This window comes from Ahaetulla prasina, chromosome 3 (genome assembly GCF_028640845.1).
Source record: "Ahaetulla prasina isolate Xishuangbanna chromosome 3, ASM2864084v1, whole genome shotgun sequence".
Lineage (NCBI taxonomy): Eukaryota > Metazoa > Chordata > Lepidosauria > Squamata > Colubridae > Ahaetulla > Ahaetulla prasina.
In genome coordinates this window covers 181064228-181086230 of record NC_080541.1, presented here as the reverse complement: position 1 = coordinate 181086230, position 22003 = coordinate 181064228, and the positions used below count along the sequence as shown (strand labels likewise).

Sequence of the window (22003 nt, the reverse complement as noted above, 5' to 3'; positions counted from 1 at the left end):
GATTCAGACGTTGTGTAAACAACTATCATTTTCCATTCTGAGTCTCATAGCCATCTTTGTTTTAGCAAATTTTAAAGTGTTCCTAGGAAGTAATTTCTTTTTCATTGATCAGTTTAGACTGAAAGACCTATTGTTTTTTTAAACTTATGTTTGTACCTCTCCCCTAACGCCCACTTGGGGCATTTGTTATTGGCTGTAGGAGGAGGCCAGTAAAACTACAGAAGAGAAGGAGGAAAAGCCATCTTCAGAAATTGAGCTTAAGAAGACAGTGACCGAAGGCAGTGAAGCAGAGGGCCATGTATGACTGTGCAGCAGAAGGACAATCCTGAATTTAGCCTGCACCCAGACAGGTTTCTGAAGAACTCAGAAATTCTACAGTGTTTAATGTAAAGTTTGTTTCAGTAGGCATTATTGTGGAAGCAAAAGCCTATCCAGAAGCTTCACAAGAAATGATAAAATTACTGCCACTGCTGTGACCATGCTCAGCAGTGCACCATAAACCAAGGACAGCATGGGACCACTTCAAGTGGAACAAATGGTTCAGTAACAAATACTCACAATGGTTCTTGATTATAGATGGCTCAGAGCTCGTTTCAGTTTGCATCAGGCAGTGACCAGGATAGGGCCCTACGGTGATAAGAGTACAGGAGCTGTCAGTTGTATAGATTTGGCATTGCATTTGGTTGTGTTTGTGGTAGCACCACATGGATATATTCTGCATGTCAGAAAGAAAGGCCCAAGTGCTACCAATTCAAGGTACCACTCTCGTGTTAGTAGAATCAAGTGGGAAACAGTTTTAAAAGTCAGTCTCCTGGGATGTTATTCTCTCTGTCTTGTAGTTCCAATGGGTTTCTGTAGCACAATAGTTTCTCAGGGAACTGAGTAGTCCAAATCGTGCTATTATTGTTGTTCTTGTTATTAAATGATTGCTTGCTGGCAAAGTCCCCAATCTATTGATGACTGAGTACAGCAGAAATGCCAGCTTCTGGGCGTGAGCATTTCCCACCTCTCATTCCCCACTGGGGTATAATATGATCAGCACGAAACAGCGCTGATTAGCTGCTGCAGAAGGAGGGAAAGGAATCTGGACTGAACGAGGCCATTCTCCCCCCGCCCCGCCCCCCCACTTCCAGGATCACTTGAGGGATGCTTGAGGACAGTAGCCTTTTTCCTTTTTAATGCATTTTTTGTGCTGTGTGGGACAAATGTATGCAGTAATCAACTTGAATTATGTGTTGAGACCTATTGAATGCATTGCTCAAGTTTATAACACGATAGCAATCAGGATATTTTTTTAAAAAAGAAAGAAAAACATTTTCTTTCAAAAAAATCTTTATGATAAGTTTTATCAGTAATAGGGTGACATGTTTCGCAACATTAAAAACACTTTTAGAAACTAAATTCATAATTCGGTTTTAAAACGTTTTGCTCATTCTGGGAATCCTTCTTTAAACTCTTGTTTGGATCCCCCTGAAGCTGTCAGCTTGTTTTTGAATACTTTGTAAAACAAAGTGGGTCCACTCTCAATGCTATAAATGGTAGGGCGGGCAGTGTTTTAGACGTGAAGGTGAAAAAGCTGATTCAGAGTGCACAAAAGTGCAGACAACACCTATCTGCAACTCCTTAAACCAAACCCATCTTTTTCCAGAATCGCACATCAAACCCTTCAGGAGATCCTGGGAAAAGGTGAGGCTGCTTCAGGAAAATGGCTTTGAATCTGAAGTGCCAAACCAGTTTGCCTTCAAATCCAAAACACCACTCAGCTCTAATAAATATTTCTTAAATATTTTTTTCAGGATAAAGCAGTGAGTTTTTGCTGCAGATGGTTCATATCAGTCTACATTCTATCTCATTATTCATTAATAGCACTGAAATTCATTTGAGTGTTCTTTCCTAGGGAAATATAATTGTACTTAAGCCCCATTGGCAGCATGTTTGCCTCATTGTTTTCAGTGGTGCTTATGAAACTAATTTTTTCTCTGGGTCTGGATCAACATGTTTACTGATCTGTGATGGAACATTACATTTCATCATGCATAGAGCTGTACCTCCATTACAGAATGTGTAGGGCATTTTGCTTTCCTGTATGTCAGATGGGCAACACTGCTATATTTTAAATTCGTTTAGTATTTTCAATGTTAATTTCTCTTGGAGTTTTAACACATGCTTAACTTTTTTTTTTCCTGGAGGTTTTCTTCTCTGATAAAATGCAGTTTTATGTTCTTTTCTTCTTCCTTTCTTTTCTCATTGAAATCATTGTTCTCTCTTTTCTGCTATTATTCCACTGTTTAATCATATATAGGTAGTCCTCGACTTACAACAGTTCAGTTTACAACAGTTTACAAACTGTTTGAAGTTACAATTGCACTGAAACAAGTGACTTATGACCACTTTTCACACTTACGACCATTGCAGCATCCTCACAGTCACATGATCAAAATTCAGACGCTTGGCAGCTGACTCGTATTTATGACGGTTGCAGTGTCCCAGGGTTATGTGATCACCTTTTGTGACTTCCTGACAAGCAAAGTCAATGGGGAAGCCAGATTTACTTAACAACCATGTTATTAACTTAATGATTACAGTGAATTCACTTAACAATGCCGGCAAGGAAAATGGGGCAAAGCTCACTTAACAACAATTAGCAACAGAAATTTGAGCTCAGTTGTGGTCGTAACTCAAGGGCTACCTGTATTAACATGAACAGAGAAGAGATAAAACTTCATTGGCATTATTTTTACACTTTGTTCCTTTGTTTTAATAACATGGAAATATACCCAGTCTCTGATTAGGAAAGCAGTATCTATTGGTAGTAAGTGGATCTTCTGATGGTGCTATCTGAAATCTGAATGATAGATTCTTGTTGGTAGATTCTGTTCATTTTAATGGAAACTAAATTTTATTTACCATGGTTAATCTAGCTTTTGATTTGTTATATACCTCTCCACATGTACCCAAATTTCTGTACAGGATGCTAAGAGATGGAAGGAATAATATGGTTATCTAGAGTACACCGACCAGCAATTTCGGATACACATCCCAATGTTCATTTTGTTACATAGCCAATTATATTATATTTCTATACCAAATTATAGTGTTCAACATTACTTTCATGAGCCATATTGACATAGTAGGGAGCAACTCTTTCAGATTTAGAGTGCAAATCATAACTCTCATTTTTGCTTTCTGTGTTCATAAACTGTATGAATTATTGAAAGTCTTAATATAATAAGCATCCACAATAAACAAAAAAGAAGATAAAATTTGTTCTGGATGAAAATTATCCAACAATAGCAAAAGAATGATTTTTTTGGTGTTGCAATATTTCACCACTGACACAATTTAGTACAAGCAGTAATGTGTCCTGTTGCCTGCTATTTGTTTTTTCAAAGAGGAACATGAGCAAATGGAATGTCAGTCTTAGACTATAGATGGATATGTTATTTTGTTTTGTTTGAACAGCAAAATTTTGAGAAGACTCAGCTTGATCTTCCAGAAGATGTTGATTTCTAGCTGTGGTTTCAGTTTCACCATGAACACTTTAGCTACAAGAAAGATTTTCTGTTTGAAATAGATAAAACGTTAATGAGTAGAGGCATCTCCCAGCTAGGGAGGATTAGTATATGCTATTGCCCTCCAAATATTATGTGTTATCCAAAATGTGTTCCAATTCTTTTAGAAAGGTTACTTTCTGTGGGCCTAAAATCTGTGACTGAAACAAAGTCACAGTTATTTTAGATTTTCCACCTGTACCAATTCCTATATTTTTATTCTATATGTCGTAATTTTAACATGGAATCCTGGGCTTCAACTAATCTTCCCTTTCTCTCCTATCTGTACCATTACTCTCGTTTCTCACCAAATTAACACAAAACTCACAATTTTGTCGAGGGTATCTGTTTAGTGCAATGTGGCTTGGAAATATATACCTCTAAGGTGGATGTTCAACATTTCCTGTTTTGCATCCTGTAGATTCTTAGCTTATTTTTAGTTACATGACTGTTGGAACATCAAGATAACTACCTCAGTAATGTGGCTTTTCTTTTGTTATTCAACTCAGCCATTTGATGCTTAACTACTTGCTCTAAATTAAGTAGTTCTTTCAGAACTATTCTATGCTGAAGAGAAATTCAGTTTTATTATTTCATATATATGGATTATATTTTGTTAAGGATAGTATATAGAGAGAAAATGAAATAATTCAGTTCAGCCATCAATGAGATTTCTATATGATTTTTCTTCTGAACTATCTTTTTTTAAAGAAATGACCAGATATTTTCCTCTTGTAACTTGCTGAATGATTGCTACTGATAGGAATCAATTATCCTTTGCTATCCAGAGGTTGCTATACATATGTGGTTGCTAGTAAACTACTCAAAGGCTACTTTTGTTGAGGTCTCCTGTTGAAGAGAGAAAAATATAATCATTAGCAGTACAGTACACAACTTCAGGAACCGTTTTCTTAGATATATCAATTGTTTTCAAAAACAATAATTGTTTTGTATAACTTTTAAATTGCCCCTGGATTGTACAAATGTTTTTACTATCTGTGGACTCTTAGAAATGCTAATATATAGTGCTCTCATCAGGAACAGGTTTGCCAGTATCAATGCTCCACTAATGGATCTTATATAACATGAAATAGATGAATTGTTCACTAATTTGTGCAATCTTGTTATGTTTGATTTCCACTCACTCACATGGGCTTTGTAAGAGTGGAATGGCCATAATCTAAATTTCAAAATTTCAAGTTTCAAAATTTTACGTTATGACTAACTATTGGCTTACACGGTTTGATGCTCATTTCTGATATACACAGAGAATGCCAAATACTTAAATTCCTGTGTTTCTCTCTAATCTTCATTTTTCTATTTAATTTTGCTAAAGGAGGCAAATTTTGACATCTATATGATACCTAACATATTTTCATCTATTTCTATAAGGCCTTAATTCTACAGTCAATAAGTAAACTAATCTGGCCCATTATTCCTGACTGCTTTTTTTCTTCTTCCCCTTGTGATACCCGTATCTAAAGGATCAATAAATGGTATTTGACCTTGGTAGCTAGCAAAACATGCAGCTCTGTCAATTTGCCTATTTCTTAGATCACAGGAAAAGACCAGGACTTGTGCCTACAGCTCTGATGGACTCTCAGAGATCTTCACCAAGAATGAGAATATTTCACTCTTTCAAAGTGCCTCTAAATCCTAACTTTGCAGATTACCACCTATCAGTCTCTCACTTTGTGCCTGTTAGCCATGCTAAGTTCAATGACGCACTCAAGACTAAAATGCAGATCTATATAGTACTTCACAGAATTATGTCCAAACCAGCCTGATTTTGCTTTCCACATGAAGTATTTTCTGGGTAGCATGGCCTAGCAATGCCTGTTAGTGTCTTAAGAACATAATGCCTGAAAAAATAGGCTAACAGTCCTTCCAAGGGAATATTGCTGCTGAGGGTTTTCTCTATAAATATTACAGATGTGTAGAAATATAAATATTACAGATGCGTAGAAATGGTCAATTATCCTGTGTATTGTCTATTGCTGTGTCTATTTTCCTACTTTTTAAGTCCTTACCTATCCTGAATTACTTGTAAAGTGGAGTGCCAAGTTAATAGTTCAAAGAGTTTTCAAATGGGACAGATGGATTTGTGAAGGGTAGGTCTGTAAATAAAACTACTGACTAAGATGCAGCTTCTATCTTAATGGAGAACGTATCTTAGGTAACAGACAGTGGGAGGGAAATAAAGAGAAGTTGCTGTCTTATTTTGCTTTGTGAGTCATCTTCTGAAAGCATTTACCTGGTCAATGTGGCAAACAGAATGTTGCAATAATGGGCTTTAGCTTTAATTTCTCCAAGCAATGTTTTACTTGTTTCATTCGCCAAAGTTTAGCTTGTATATAAATATGCACTAAGCACACTAGAATTATGCAGGCATTGTATTGTGTATCATGTTTTTCTTGAATCCTGGTAGATTCTGCCCCACTAATTGTAAAAGCTATCTTGGAGAAGCTGTATATTGGAGCTCAGCAAGATGTAAGATTGAAGTTAGTTTAAAACACTCAAGCTTCAGAGGTTGATATGTGAGAAACCTCAATTCATTTTAATAATACAAATGTATCAGAAAAATTATAAAACAGTCCTTTAAAGTTTAAACTGCTAAAATGGAACACCTCATTTGCTAACCACACAACTGACACTTCAATGATAGAAAGCACAGGGAAACAATGGAAACTGAATCCCAGTTGAAGACACATAATGCAATGCTATTACTTTGATTCTCTGCAATATATATAGAGTTACAATATTGATGCTGCAAGGCTCGTGCACTTTTTCTTAAAGGATTAACTATTACGTTTGGAGTGAGCTATACAATAGCCTCCACATTAAACTTTGCTGAGACAAGTAATGAATATCATTACTGCAACTTTGTCCAAGGACAGTTGTTCTGCATCCAGCCTGAAATTGCAAATTGAAAAATTGTTCAAGGGAGAAAAAACTGCTTTTGTGGCTATATCAATGCTCTGTATTGCTTGCTTCTTTTGAGAAGTCAGGTTGTTTATATTTGTGTTATTACTCATTTACCTTACTTTACATTTGCCACTGTAAGAAGAAAACCAGTTTGATATAATGGTTAAGGCATCAATTTAGGATCAGAGACTATGAGTTGTAGGCTCTGCCTTAAGCACAAAATTAGCTGGACCAATCATACCCTCTCAGCCCTAGGTAGTAGGCAATGGTAAATTACTTCTGAAATCTTGTCAAGGAAATCATAGGCAATCACAAGGAGTCAAGACTAACTCAAAGGTACAATAAGTAAAACATCTGCTAAGACTGCCTAGTGAACCTGTGGATGTCACCATATTCCTCATCCATCTTCTTCTCACTGAGAGTGAGGTTTTCAACTCCTGTGAATGCAGATGTGGCCTTTCACACATTATCTTGATGTAGGCTACATAATTAACTTTGTCTCCAGAACAAAAATGAAAGCAAAGGCCACTTAAGGGAGAGAAGACTGAAAGCTCTGCTTGCCCAGCATGTGAAACTAAACTCTGTTTAACAAAATATGCTAGCTTATACAAAAATTGATCAAGCTACAGGATGTATTACTGCCTTGCATATAATCACAGCATCATGTCATCATATTAAAGTGTGTGTGTATTGGCTTAATTTGTTATGTTAACACAACCATTATTGTTTGTTACTCATGGCTTATGGATTAGCACGTGCAAAAAATAACCGGTGTTTCGATTACCACTTAGAGAAAAAAGCTGAATATGCTGTTGACTTCAGAGCAGAGACTCTGCACCTCCTTGCTTCAGAGGGAATTGGCTTGTCTCTGGTGAGGCAATGAGTTCTACCCAATATTTTCTTGAAAACCTTGAAGAGCTCTTGAAGCAACAGAGGTGGGAAATAATATTATTCTGAAGTGCCCTCAAGCCATGATGTGAATGCGACAAAAACAGACACCACTACCATAAAGTTGGTAATTTGCTATTTGGGTGTGTGTCTCCCGCTCAGTTTTCCCTATAAAGGCAGAGGCTTACAGTCTATTTAGTTCTCACCTAGTTGGCCTTAACGTATTGCTACTCAAGGGGACATCTGACTCTTCTCTTTTCCATGCTGCTGGAGGCAATAGAAGCCTATAATGATAAATTATATCATTGCTGTCATATAGGTAGTTGGGGAAAAAAGATACAGCCACAGTACAGCCTTAAATCAGTGGAAGATTTTTTTCCCCCTTTTGTAGATTCCTTTTAGAATAAGGAGCCCATGTCTATTTTTTCTTGCAAGGAAATCTTTCACAAAGCTTTTCTGCAAACTTTGCTATTTCTTCTGTCAAATGGCACCTTCATGGCTGCCATACATGTGCATGAATGCACATACATTGCCCCATTGCATGTACATTTGCCACATTAAAGCAAATGGACAGTTCACCCCAAGTATGAAAGGAAAGGCAAGGGTGATGGTTGAACCAGTGCTTGACCTAAAGCTTGCAAAGTTGGACTTAGATTACTGGTGAAGCATTTGTTATGCCGGCTCTTTATCATAAACTAACTGAAAAATGAAAGTTAACGCTGTAAAGAAAACCACTATCTTAAAAAAGGAAGTTATCCCATTTCATATTGAAATCCACCCAAAATCATTGTGATAGATGCATATTGTCAATTAGCTACCTTATTTTTTCTCCAGCAAGAGAGTCTAAAGGAATGTTTCCAATAGAATTTTAACTTGCAGAGTAGCATCATCCTATAAGATATATTGGAATATAGCACAATAAATTAATATATCCCTAGTGGAATATGGCTGTGCTGAGTAGAAAATAACAAACCTGAATTCTTTTTAAAAATGGTGTTTCTTTAAAAAAAAATCCCATAACTGAATAGGAAGCTGGGTTCTGAGGTGCTTAAATTAGCATATTGCTTATATATTCCACACAGATGGGCTGTTCCAAACATGATCTATAAATTTGTGTAACTTTGGAAGGTAAAACTTTCCCAAAACACCTGTTACAGTGACTTAAAGCACTTAAGTGTTGGGGAAATTATTTTAACCCCTATTTGTACGAAATAATGAAACAAAAATAAAATCTGACCTTTTTTCTCAGCATGTCATGCTTTGTGTTTTTCTATATATCCCCCACCAATTCTTAACAAGGAACTACTATAATTTGGTAATGTATGCTTTCTTCAAAACAGCACACATCAGTTGAAACAAGGTATATGACCTAATAGAAGTGTGAAGAGAATTTACTGGAGGAGGGAAGTCAAGGCAACCCAGCTTTGGGAAATAAAGATGTCAGTTTAACTTGTCACGGAAAGAATGTGATGATTTCTGATTTATAGCATATTGGTACTCTTGAAACATGTAATTTAATTAATTAAAGTTATTTGTAGCCATTAGCAATTACAAAAGCATTGTGGATTATAAGCACCCGAACTGCAAGTAAGACTGAAATGAGAAGTGAAATTTCCTTCTATCTGAGCAAGGAGAGATCATGATATGTCCTTACCAAGGTCAATTTGCCATGACATGTATTGTCTGCCTAATAAACTAGGTGAACTGAGCTGTTATTTCTATAGAAACAGAACAGCATGTCATTTAAATCCAGGAAGGGGATTAAGCTGTGTCTAACTTAGCTTGCTGGCCTTTGGACCAAGATAGGAGGCTAAAATAGCTGTAAAATGGAGTGGCTCTGACTGTAGCATCACTTTAGCCCCTTTCCCTAGATACACATGGTGTGAAATAAGAGCAAAGAGAGGAGAGGAGGTTCTGATCTCTAGAGTTGTATTTCTTAACAGAAAGCAGTGGGATAATTATGGAAATGCCACATTAATTGGCTTCCCACCAATATTTCTAGAGTTCATCGCATAGCACAAGATGCCACTTTTGCAACAACTAATCCAAACATTCAATGATAGATGAAATCTCAACTGGAACATGGGTGATTGTAAGCACTGATCAACAAACACCACATAATTGTTGGCAGTCAATGCACTATGTGGTTAAATTTGCATCTATCTAGAAGTGTCTTTGTGAAATTGTATTGCTATGTGAGAAAGATCTGGGAAACAGATGAAGAGATGTTGCAGGGAACTGTCAGATAAGGGGCCGCACAGCTGGATAATGGGTTGGGCAAAAGGCTGACAAGGGACTCTCCCTAGTTTCTAGGGCTGTAAAGGAGACAATGAGAGAATTGTATCTTCAGATGTGCAAGTTTCTGTTAACTTAGCTTTACAGTAAAGTAGAATTAGCTTATCTGTTCATGTTTCATGTCTGGTCTGCCTGGTAAAACTGACAGATATAGACTTCTGGTGGTTGGTCAGAACAGATATTTCCTTATGAAAGAATAGTTTGGAGAGAGTCTGGTGTATCATTCAATGAGAGCACCATCTTGTGAGTAGTGGCACATTCAAGAGATAAGTGAGACCGTGAGAAAAAGGGGGACAAATGTACTGTAATAGTAGGCATGCCTGATTGTGAAAAAAGGTAGTATATGATGGAAAGAACTGCCCTCGGAATAGGACAACTTGCCACAGCCTACTCGCTGTGGTCATCTCACCAAGGCCAATTTGCTGCGGCCAACTCACCATGGGACAACTTGTCACGGCCAACTTGCTACCGGACAACCCGCCGCAGGGCAATTTTTATTAATTCAATTTAATTCTTTAAAATAAATAAAAATTGTTTTAATTTTTGTCATTCAGATTTCATTTTCTCCCTCCTTATGCATCTTTTTTTTAATGATTCTGTTCCACCATTTCTTGGCTGTGGCGAGTTGGCCGCAGTGAATTGTCATAGACCCAACTGTCCTTGCTCAAACCATAGGCAATGGAGCCAGACCTCATACTAAAACTATATAAAATGCATATAGGATCACAGTGGAAAGATATTGAAACATGCATTTTGGGAGGGGGTTATTTTTCTCCACCACCCCCTTATCTATCTTGCCTTCCCATTCAAATACCCTTCAAAAATGCTAATTTCCCACACACTGAAGTTTTCTGCTACCTTGTGAGGGCAAACGGCTCCAGAGTATTAAGTTTAGTGACACCACAGCACAGAGGAAAAGTTTTAGCCCCCATTTCTTGCATATCGGAGCACCAATTCATGATGCCATGTGGATCTACCTAGTTTGAGTAAGCAAGCTTTTTGATTCTTATATACTGTATTGAATATGAAAGATGTTTTCCAACAATCCATAAATCTCCAGTGTACACTCTTCCCAGAAACATCAATATTGTCTTTCATAGATATTTTCCATCGTTTAGAAGAGGGATGAGTGTGTGGCTCTTACATTAAGAAAGTAATCTTGGTTAGGTTTGCAAAGATGTGATTGTATGCTTGAAGGATGTCACAAATTTTGTAAAGGTTTGGGGATTATTATTCTGTCTTTAATGATGAATTTTGCTCCTTTGCTTTCTTCATCACCTCTCCTAACATAACTTTAATTTTCTTTCTTGCCTGCAGCTAATTCTTTGAAAGCCATCTGGATAATACTATAGTAGTAAAATGCCACCTAGTGGAAACATATTCCTCTAGTCCTGAAATGAAACCAGTTAATTAACTGAACAAAATGAGTTCCGTCAAAACTAAAATAAGATAATCCAAGACAAGGGTCTGTGCTTTTAATTATGAGCTTGTTTTTGAGCCCAGTGCAGAATTGTTCCATTAGAAGAGTAGATGAGGTAAAGTTAACAATCAAGCTTTATAGAGAGATTCATGTAGGTTTTTAGGTAACAATCCAGATTTTGAAAGTGATTTGTTGCCTCCTTACAGGATTCCCGCCCCCCCCCACCCCGGCCCTGCATCCCAATCGGAACTTCTTTCAAGAAAAGCCAAAGTTAATGAGGTTCAGTCACATTATTTTTAGGGATACTCTCACTGAATACCTCCTAATATTGGCAAATAATCCATCTGAATAGAAAAGTTTTCTGTAGATTTTAAATGAATATAAAACACCAGTAGTAAGAAAGTAACGGGATTTATAAGAAACCTACTCTTAGGCATTCCTATTCCATTTCTTAGTTTTAAATTAGCAGCTAAAGAAACCATCTCAAAAGAGAGCCTTTTTGCTGCTTTCCCCATAACTTCATTATTGAAAGTCTTCTAATATCTTATAAAGGGACTATATTTTCTTTTCTGAACAATATTTGCATATGAGAAATTAGCGTAGCAATAAGGGGAAAGAGTAAGAATTTCACTTTGTTTCTGGGAAAACAACCAGCAACTGTCACAGAAGTACAGGCTTACTATGTTTCAGGTATTTTAGCAGTCTAGCGTCTATATTTTGCTTATAGGTTCCACATACTATTTTTCAGCATGTTGCATGCCCAAGTCACATCATGACCATAATAGAAATGTCAGTAGACCCAACTGCGCAGCCATCGCCATTGCTTCCAATTAGAGTTGCAGAGAGAACGGGAAGCTAAGGAGCACCTCTGGGCTATGGATTTGCCCATTCAGAGAACAAATATCCCATTCGAAGCAATCTGAAACAATCAGAGCCTGATTTCTTATTAATCCTCACCTAACTGGAATTTAATGTCAGCTCCTCCAGGCTATTACTGACCTTTAGGTATTTATTAAGGCTGTGTATTTGAGGGATTCCTCTCTCATTAGCAGTTGGTGTTCTATACTTGATGGAGATCTTATTTTGGGGTACCCTGCTCTCTCTTTTGCTCTGGCAAGCTATGGCTTAGATTATAGAAAGGTCAACGGTAAGAGGGAGATGATCCTATTTTCCTGATAAAGGACAGATAAAATAAGACTGTAGAATTCCAGTACAAATGAAGGCAAATATACAGGTCCCGGGGTAATGATGCGAGATCAAATTTGGGTCGGTCACTGGAACCAGAGATTTACTCTTCCGAGTTTTCAGACTCCAATACAGTTCATCTCAATTTGAGATAGTTTACACAGGGCAGATGCTTCTAGCTTGTCCTGGTTTAGTGCAAAGCATTGATCCCAGCAATGGTGGGTTTCAAATTTTTTTACTACTGGTTCTGTGGGTGTGGCTTGGTGGTCATGGCATGGCTTGGTGGGCGTGGCAGGGGAAGGATACTATAAAATCTCCATTCCCACCCCACTCCAGGGGAAGGATACTTCAAAATCCCCATTCCAGGGGAAGGTTACTGCAAAATCCCCATTTCTTCCTGATCAGCTGGGACTCAGGAGGCAGAGAATAGCGGGGCCAGTCAGAATTTTTACTACTGGTTCTCCAAATTATTCAAAATTTCTGCTACCGGTTCTCCAGAACTGGTCAGAACCTGCTGAAACCCATCTCTGGATCCCAGGAAGAAGAAAATGCTGCTCACCTCAGGGCCTGCATCAAGTGTTACATTTTTATGCCTGTGCAGTCCAAAGCCCTAAGACTCAGTATTTCTATATTTAAACAGTTTGTGTTGGTCAGCAGTAGACCCCACTAACCCTCCCTTGGATCTACTAAAATCTCCAGCAATAATTCATGGCATCTTCATTTCTTGTCATTTTGAACAGTTGTAGGTGTTAATTTGAATAGGCCTAGGCCCGTGATGGCGTGTGTGCTGGAAGTGGTACACAGAGCCTTCTCTCCAGGCACATCAACTGTCACCCATTGCTCATCTGGGTTGTGGCGCACATATGTGTGTCTTTGAACACACGGGAGCGCCAGAAACTAGAGGAGCAGCTTCCCGGCACGCATGTGCGCACTGGGGAACTGCTCTTCTGGTTTCCAGCGCTCCTGCGCGTGCACATCCTGGAGCTGCTCTTCTGGTTTCTTCACCCTCCTCCATGTGCGCACACTCCCGTTTCGGCACTTGGTGTCAAAAAGGTTCGCCAACACTGGCCTAGGCCATATAACGCTACAGAGCACTGCACACCAGAACAAGTAGACACAAGAACAGTTTTTTCCTGAAGGCCATCACTCTGCTAAACAAATAATTCCCACAACACTGTCAAACTATTTACTAAATCTACACTACTATTAATCTTCTCATCGTTTTCATCACCCATCTGCTTCCACTTATGACTGTATGACTGTAACTTTTTGTTGCTATCATTAAGGGTTAAATTGCAACCTATGACCATCATTTGTGTTGTAAATGTTGAACTTTTGATGTATTTTTTTTCTTTTTCTTTTATTTGCACTGAGAACATATGCACCAAAACAAATTCCTTGTGTGTCCAATCACACTTGGCCAATAAAAAATTCTATTCTAGTGCCCTCTTGTGGTCGGTAATGGAGATAACCATTCTAGATCAGTATTTCTTCCACTGGTTGTCAAGATCAATATTGTCTGAGGCAGAAAGTCTTGGCTCTCACAAACAGAAGGATAAAAGCAGCTTTCAATTTTACTTTTATTGAGTTCTGGAAAAAGATGGCCTTATAACATAGCTCATTGATTCTGATATACTGTGAAGATGATTCAGAATTCATATCCTGCCGTATTTCAAACTTTTCATTCTCTTTTGCAATATTTTCTGATTTCCTCTTATCTTTAGTTCTTATAGCATCCATTGATTATGGATGCTTGCTTGTATTTTCTGCATTGTTGTTCACCCATTCAAATTCATCCATTCCACCAGGGGACACCGGGAAAATACCTGAGGATTGGAAAAGACCTGATGTGGTTCCCATCTTGGGGAAAAAAAGTGTGGGGGAGGAACAGACCCAGGAAACTACAGACAAATCAGCCTAACATCAATAACCTGGGAAGATACTGGAAAAGATAATCAAAAATCAAATCTAGAAAATCTAGAAACAAAGTTATAACTAAAAGCCAACATGGGTTTGTTAAAAACAGTTCATGCCAAACCAATCTTATTTCATTCTTTGACAAAATAATTAAATTAGTAGACCAGCAAAATGCAGTGGACATAGTATACTTAGACTTCAGCAGGGCATTCAACAAAGTAGACCACAATCTACTTCTTGGTTAACTAGAAAAATGTGGATAGACAGCATCACCACCAGATGGAGCTGTAACTGGCTGACAAACAGTACTCAATGACTTGTCCTTAATGGTACTATGTCTACATGGAGGGAAGTAAGCAGTGAGATACCACAACATTCCGTCTTAGGCCCAGCACTCTTCAATATCTCCATAAATGACTTAGGAAATAGAAGGGGAACTCAGCAAATTTGCAGATGTCACTAAGCTGGCAGGAAAGGCAGCTTAAAGATATAAGATATCTTTATATTAAATATATATATATATATATATATATATATATATATATATATATATATATATATATATATATATATATAGGTCTTTGGTTGTTCGGTTTTCTCCCGTAAAATTGGAAGTGTCTTGGCGTTTCAAGTCTCATTCGTCATCTTCAGGCTTCAGCCGTGCTTCTGGGAGCAATGTGTGATCGCAGCTGTTTCTTCCTTTTAACTGCTAGTGGGGGTTTGAACTGATTGGGTGGGAGCTTGGCTGTGCTCTGATTGGATGGGGGTTTTTCTGTGCTCTGATTGGCTGGGGGTGTGTCCTGTGTTGGTGGGGGCTTGGTTGTGCTCAGTCTAATCTGTGCTGCAGATTAGAATCAGAGAAGCCATCGAGATAGAAAAACGCCCACACAGCATGAACAAACGAGATGATACCTCCCGCCTACCAGCCATTTGGAAACCTGCCCTTATTGACAAACGTGTCCCTAATACGAGGAATGACACCAGACCCACACTCACGAGGTCCACACAGGATGTCACCACCACACATCCACCCAGAAAGCACACCCAAACCCACACTGATCAGGAAGCACGACCAAGGACCAGAAGCCAGACCGCAGCTGCAACATTAGCCATTTCAAACCCCTCCAATCCATACATGCAGCAGACTGACGCCCACTGTGAGGATGTAGCACGACCACGAACACGAAGCCAAACGGCAGCGGTGCAGCTCACCAGCTCAGATCCCCCTGCAGCACAGCTTAGACTGAGCACAACCAAGCCCCACCAACACAGGACACACCCCCAGCCAATCAGAGCACAGAAAAAACCCCATCCAATCAGAGCACAGCCAAGCTCCCACCCAATCAGTTCAAACCCCCACTAGCAGTTAAAAGGAAGAAACAGCTGCGATCACACATTGCTCCCAGAAGCACGAAGCTGAAGCCTGAAGATGACGAATGAGACTTCGTCGAAACGTCGCCAAGACACTTCCAATTTTACACGGGAGAAAACCCGAACAACCAAAGACCTATATACAAACACCCGTGAAAACCTCAGAAAACAAATATATATATATATATATATAATATTATAATATAATATATAATATTATAATATATTATATTAAAGATATAAGAGCACAAACATGCCTACTGTTCCTGTCCTATTGTTTCCTTTCATTATATCCAATTGATATAATTATTACATACTTATGCTTATATATATGCTTATATATTATATAGTTACTTTCATGCTTATGCTTATATATACTGTTGTGACAAAATAAATAAATAAATAAATAAATAAAATAAAGCCAACACCCCAGAAGACAATATCAGGATCCAGAAAGTTCTTGACAGACTTGAACAACAGGCCCTATCCAGCAAAATGAAATTTAATGTGGAGAAAAGCAAGGTTTTACATTTAAGGAGGGGAAAACCAAAGGTACACATACAGATTAGGTGAAACTTGGCTTAAAAACGGTACCTGTGAGAGGAACCTTGGAGTCCCAGTGGATGATATGAGCCAGCAGTGTGTGCCAGCATCCCAAAAAGCGAATAAAATGGTTGTATAAACAGAGGCATAGAATCAAAACCACGTGAAGTATTAGTACCACTTTATAAAGCCTTAATAAGGCTACATCCAGAATTACTGCATCCAGTTTTGATCACCACATTACAGAAACAATGTTGAGGCTTTGGAAAAAGTGCAAAGAAGAACAACTAAGAAGATTAAAGGCCTGGAGACTAAAACATATGAAGAAAGGTTGCAGGATTTGGGTTTGGCTAGTCTAGCGAAAAGAAGGACTAGGGGGGACATGATAGCAGTATTCCAGTATTTGAGAGGCTGCCACAAAGAGGAGGGGGTCAAAATAGAATAGAATAGAATTTAATAGGATAGAATAGAATTTTTTATTGGCCAAGTGTGATTGGACACACAAGGAATTTGTCTTGGTGCATATGCTCTCAGTGCATAAAAGAAAAGATAGGTTCATCAAGGTACAACATTTACAACACAAATGATGGTCAATATATCAATATAAATCAGCATAAAAAAAGCACCAGAGGCTTCACCACATGAAACAATGGATGCAAATGAATCAAGGAGTGAAGCAATCTGGAATTAAGGAGAAACTTCCTAACAGTGAGGACAATTAACCAGTGGAATAGCTTGCCTTCAGAAGTTGTAGGGGCTTCATCATTGGAGGTTTTTAAGAAAAGGCTTGACAGCCACCTATCTGAAAAAGTATAGGGCCATGATGGCAAACCTATGACACATCTGCCGGAAGTGACACACAGAGCCATTTTTCAGGGCACGCGAGCTGTCACCCAACTCATCTGCAGATGTACATGCACATGCACGCCAACTGGTGTTTGGGCCTCTGGTGTGTATATGTGCAATTCAGGGTACCCAGCTGGTCTTCGGAGCTGTCCTGTGCATGTGTGCACATTTGCGCATGCGTGCGAGAGTACTGGCGTGCAGTGCAAGCATGCGCAGATGACATTCACGTATGTACATTGTGCATGTGAAAACAATGCACATGTGCAGATTGTGCTATTGCGTGGGCAACGCACAGGGCGTGCGTGAAAGCTGTGCGCATGCGCAGATGGTGCAGTTGCATGCGCAGCACATGGGGAGGAGCTGTGCATTAGTGCAGATAGCACACATGTACACAAAGCACGCAAAGCATGTACCTGTTCAGCACTTGGTGAGTAAAAGTTTCGCCACCACTGGTATAGGGTAACCTGCTTGAGCAGAGGGTTGGATTAGAAGACTTCTAACTTCCCTTCCATCTCTATTCTGATTGATTGATTGAATACATGGGGATCCATAATATTTGTATATTCATTGAACTGAACTGAATTGAACTGGTCATTTTTGCCTTGACTATGGCTACTTTTAACCCAGTTTGACCTATTGTTGGGGTCCAGCTTTGAATTTCACATGTCATATAAAGCCCCCAACCTGCCAATTATTATCCATTTCTTTTGTAGAATTACTGCAACATTCCTCTTTCACTATGATCTAGCAGTAAAATTAAAATGATAAGAAATTCATGTAATTGTATAATTCACATCATCTCTGTTCACAAGCAGGGCTTTTCTTGAGGAAGAGAATTTGCAGCCCACTTTTTGTGTAAAGGATGAAGTCAAATGCTCCATTCATGAGGATCGTGGGAAAATATCTCATCCGATTATTGACTTACTTTATTTTCACATATTTGAGCCAGGGGTGAAATCCAGCCAGTTCTATCGGGCTTGGGCGAACTGGTAGCAGCGGCTGTCGGAGGCTCCGCCTACCTGTGCAGATATCATGATGGTGGTTTTTTGTGACATTTTAAGCCTCTGCATATTCACAGAAGGCTTTGTGCATGTGTGGATGATGGCGCGTGCAAGCAGAGCGCACACATTGGCGAACCGGTAGGGAAGGTATGTAAATTTCACCCCTGATTTGAATTTCACCAATTTCCCTCAGAGAGGGACTCTCCATAGTGTACAAGAACATGTTAAAATATAAACGCAGTATATGCAATTTTAAAAAATTAGGAGGCAAGAATAATCAAACGCTTAAAATTAATTTTAATTAGTTAAAAAAAGCGAAGGGAGGGCTTTCAGGGGACGCTGTGTGTTCCTCTGGGCTCCTCATGCAGGGCCACAAAGCCATTTTTGACTCCTTTTTATAAAGCCAGGAAAGTAGGGGGGCTGCCTAATTTTTGGGTGAAGAAATATTCCATAGGGTGGGAACAATGGCAGAAAAAGCTCTCTTCCTAGACTCCACCAGTAAGAGTTCTTCAACTGATGGGGTCTGCAATATATATCATAATCTTTTGACCAGATCAGAGCATTATTTATTTCAGAAATGCTTCATAGTCTGTTTTTTATCTCAAACACAGTTGGAGAAGAGATGATGCTGGCAAATTAAAAGAAAGGGAATCAGAGACAGAAAAATAGGTTTATTGGATGTGGGCTGCAAAAGTCCAGATGACTGCTTATTAAACTCTTAACTTTATCCAATGAGAACCCAGAGTTTTGGAGTACAGAACCAGTTTTCCTAGCCTGGTTTTTTATATAGGTTCTCTGGAGAGCAAAGCAGATCTTCTATGAATAAGCAGTGGCCCTTCCAAACTTATTTATACATTGAGTGTGGATCATCTCATGCATTACTAATTGTGATTGCTAATTGTGCAGGAATTAGAAATCTCTAAACCAGATTATAGGGGGTTTTTTTTGTTCCAAGTGAGCACTACAAAATTGGAGTTAGAGTTTATGGAACTATCAATGCCACTGTGATCCAAAAACATTTGCCAGTGAGATTTTAGTGAAAAAAAATATTCTAGGCTAATATACGTTAGTGTGGATAATTGCACAGAAGAGCTACTTGCATTATTGCATTATTTGACAGGCATTTGACAGACAATCTTACAAAGCTACAATAATCTTCTCTTGGCCCTGTTTAAATACATTGCAGCGACAGATGTCCCATTCGTCCAGTGCCAGCCCATCAGCCCCTGAAATCCTATTAGGTAATTTGAAGGAATAAATATAATCTCTCTAGCTTTCCAGTTCCTTTTCTTCACTATCTTTCCACCAACACCTCCGCTAGTCAGCCGAAGAATCCTGGGTTGATGTTTTATACTGCTTCAGAATATTTTTGAATCAATATTTGAATCAATGAATTGCATTCAGGCTTTGAAGGTTAATCAACATGTGATACTAGGATATTAAGAAAATCAAAAAAAAAAAAAAAGGAACACCCACAAGATGGAGGCAGTGAAGTCATTGGCTTGATATAGAAGACACTGAAGTCCTATATCCTACAGAACGTTACTTTATTTATGCTGGCACTGGAGAATAAATTGCATTCTTCCCATACAAAAAAGGTGGCAGTTCTCTCCAAGACCAAGCCTTTTCCTCTTTGAATTAGTGATTCTACATTCTTTACAATGCCCCTTCAGTCAGACATCCTCCGTGAAGTATGGGCATCCGAAGGGTAAGTCTATGTATATTCTCCTTAAGGAAGGATAGACTATCTTCGGCATGACATTGGCAGTCTAGATTAGAAGTGAAAGTAGATTATTTTATCCGGTCTTTCAGTGCTGCCTCCAGTTTTGGAAAGCAGTAAAACTTAAACAAGATGGCTTCAACTGACTCACCATCTCTGGGTGAATTTTCTCTTCATCTTTATGACTACTGTAAGTTTGCTTATCCCCTTCCTCTAGAAGGAATGGGGCAAGGAAAGGGAAAACCTGTCTTATTGTTGCTTGTATGCTCAGGAAGGAAAGTAAATAGTCAGGCCCAATGGATGGGTGGGTGGGGGGAAGGCAGTAATCAAGCTGGCCAGTAAGTCTTTAGAATATTGATGCTTATTGGACCTGAAGTCCTTCTCAACATCTCTTTTTTTTTCGTAATTAAAATAATAGGAAGTTCTTAAGGGTGCATTTATGAAAATGTCTATAGAGATTCTCAGTCATCTAGGTCATGGTTGTCCCAAAGGTGCTTTTTCAAGGGGCAACTAGACTTTCTGGGGTTTTTTTGAAGACGTTTCGCTTCTCATCCAAGAAGCTTTTTCAGCTCTTGGATGAGAAGCGAAATGTCTTCCAAGAAAAACAAAAAAGTCCAGTTGCCTCTTGAAAAAGCACCTTTGAGATTATGAAAATGTTAAGAGATTTTCAACGTTATCAATTATATCATCTTTGCAATAAATAATATCGTAGCTCCTGATCGCTCCCTATGGGTTCTTCTAGCACAAAATAAGCAAAGGGAGTGAAGTGAGAGAAATGAGTGCAAAGTTAGTTTAGTTTTCCAGTCCCTAAGCTGAATGTTTGCTCTTTCACATCAACCATTTAATGGCCTGACCTCAAAACTATTTCCTAGACAGGCAGCTTGATCGACTGAAGAATTCCTCTACTTTTATCTTCCATTAATTATAGCAAAGATCAATGGTGGTACAATTTCATTCAATGTTGTGAGCACTTAAATAAAGACATTGCTAAGAAAAAATTAAATTATCTGAGAAGTTTTGGCTGTCTTGTGATGCTTTGCTCCTGTTTTAAAAAATGAGAACTTGATTTGTTTTAGATTAAATCTTTGGATGTTGTGAGCTACAGGGAGCTAAAGAGTGGTTAGAATGGCATGCATTTGTCGGTACTTAAAGATCACTTCACTTGTCCAGTAATTAAACTTCCATATACTCCAGGGAGAAAAAACACCAACAACTTCAGGCCAAATTGATATGTACACAGTTCTAAAGCTACTGGTTTACTACAGCCATGGCAAACTGAGATCGTTTGGCTTATTGTAAAGAGTCAGGTTTTGCTTTGTGTCCATGCTTCAAAATGTTTTGAATATCGGTCTTGTAATTCTTTGATGACAAGCAGGGATGGGAATTGTTCTTTAACGTATCTCAGGGGTCCCAAGTGTAGAAAGGCTGGATTAAAACAGAAGAAATCCTTCCCTGGTTACGAGATTACTGGTTGGACCCCCATCTCTATTATGAATTCACCAGATAGTGTCTCTCAGTTTGCACCCATTTGCAATATGGAATTACTCACCTAACTTGCCGGTTTGGTATTATTGTAAGTTTCTATTGGATGCTAATTTCTCTGGACCATTCAAACGCATTTCATAAATACTAGAGAAAACTGTTGATGTAGGTTTTACCATCTATCAAACTATAGCTTTTCTAATATTTGTTGCCGCCCCAGTAAACAAGTATACAAGTACAAGTATACTGACCACTACTTAATATGGCATTCTCATAAATATTTTTTATTTATGAGAATGCCTTATACATCAGCCATATAAGATAGTCCAAAGTTATGTAGGTCAGAACTACTTTTATTGTAACAACTAAGTCTGGTGGCTTCTCCCTTCCATCCCTTTATCTTCGTGTGAACTAGGGAAGGGATTGTCTAAAATATTTTCTCACCTTACTTTCTTGGCCTGAGTTAAAGCCCGGTTTATCCAACCATTGCCTTAATAGCAGCTCTTCCTCCTGTCCTTCAAGACCATTTCCTCTTTCTACTACAATAGAATAGAATAGAATAGAATTTTTTATTGGCCAAGTGTGATTGGACACACAAGGAATTTGTCTTGGTGCATATGCTCTCAGTGTACATAAAAGAAAATATACGTTCATCAAGAATCATAAGGTACAACACTTAATGATAGTCATAGGGTACAAATAAGCAATCAGGAAACAATATCAATATAAATCGTAAGGATACAAGCAACAAAGTTACAGTCATACAGTCATAAGTGGAAGGAGATGGGTGATGGGAACAATGAGAAGATTAATAGTAGTGCAGATTTAGTCAGTAGTTTGACAGTGTTGAGGGAATTAT

The 22003-nt window shown here is 38.5% G+C and overlaps 2 protein-coding genes across 3 annotated transcripts in view; both read left to right on the top strand.

Moving 5' to 3' along the window:
- FKBP5 (FKBP prolyl isomerase 5) overlaps positions 1-8615 on the top strand; it is a 50145-nt gene extending 41530 nt beyond the window's left edge. For both annotated transcript variants that reach the window (XM_058177602.1, XM_058177603.1), the window contains exon 11: positions 200-8615. In XM_058177602.1, coding sequence (XP_058033585.1) covers positions 200-304 — 105 coding nt within the window. In that variant the 3' untranslated portion in view covers positions 305-8615. The remainder of the gene's footprint in view (positions 1-199) is intronic.
- Positions 8616-15882: 7267 nt separating this feature from the next.
- TULP1 (TUB like protein 1) overlaps positions 15883-22003 on the top strand; it is a 61282-nt gene continuing 55161 nt past the window's right edge. The window contains exon 1 of the mRNA XM_058177605.1: positions 15883-18089. The gene's annotated coding sequence lies outside the window, so the exon portion shown is untranslated. The remainder of the gene's footprint in view (positions 18090-22003) is intronic.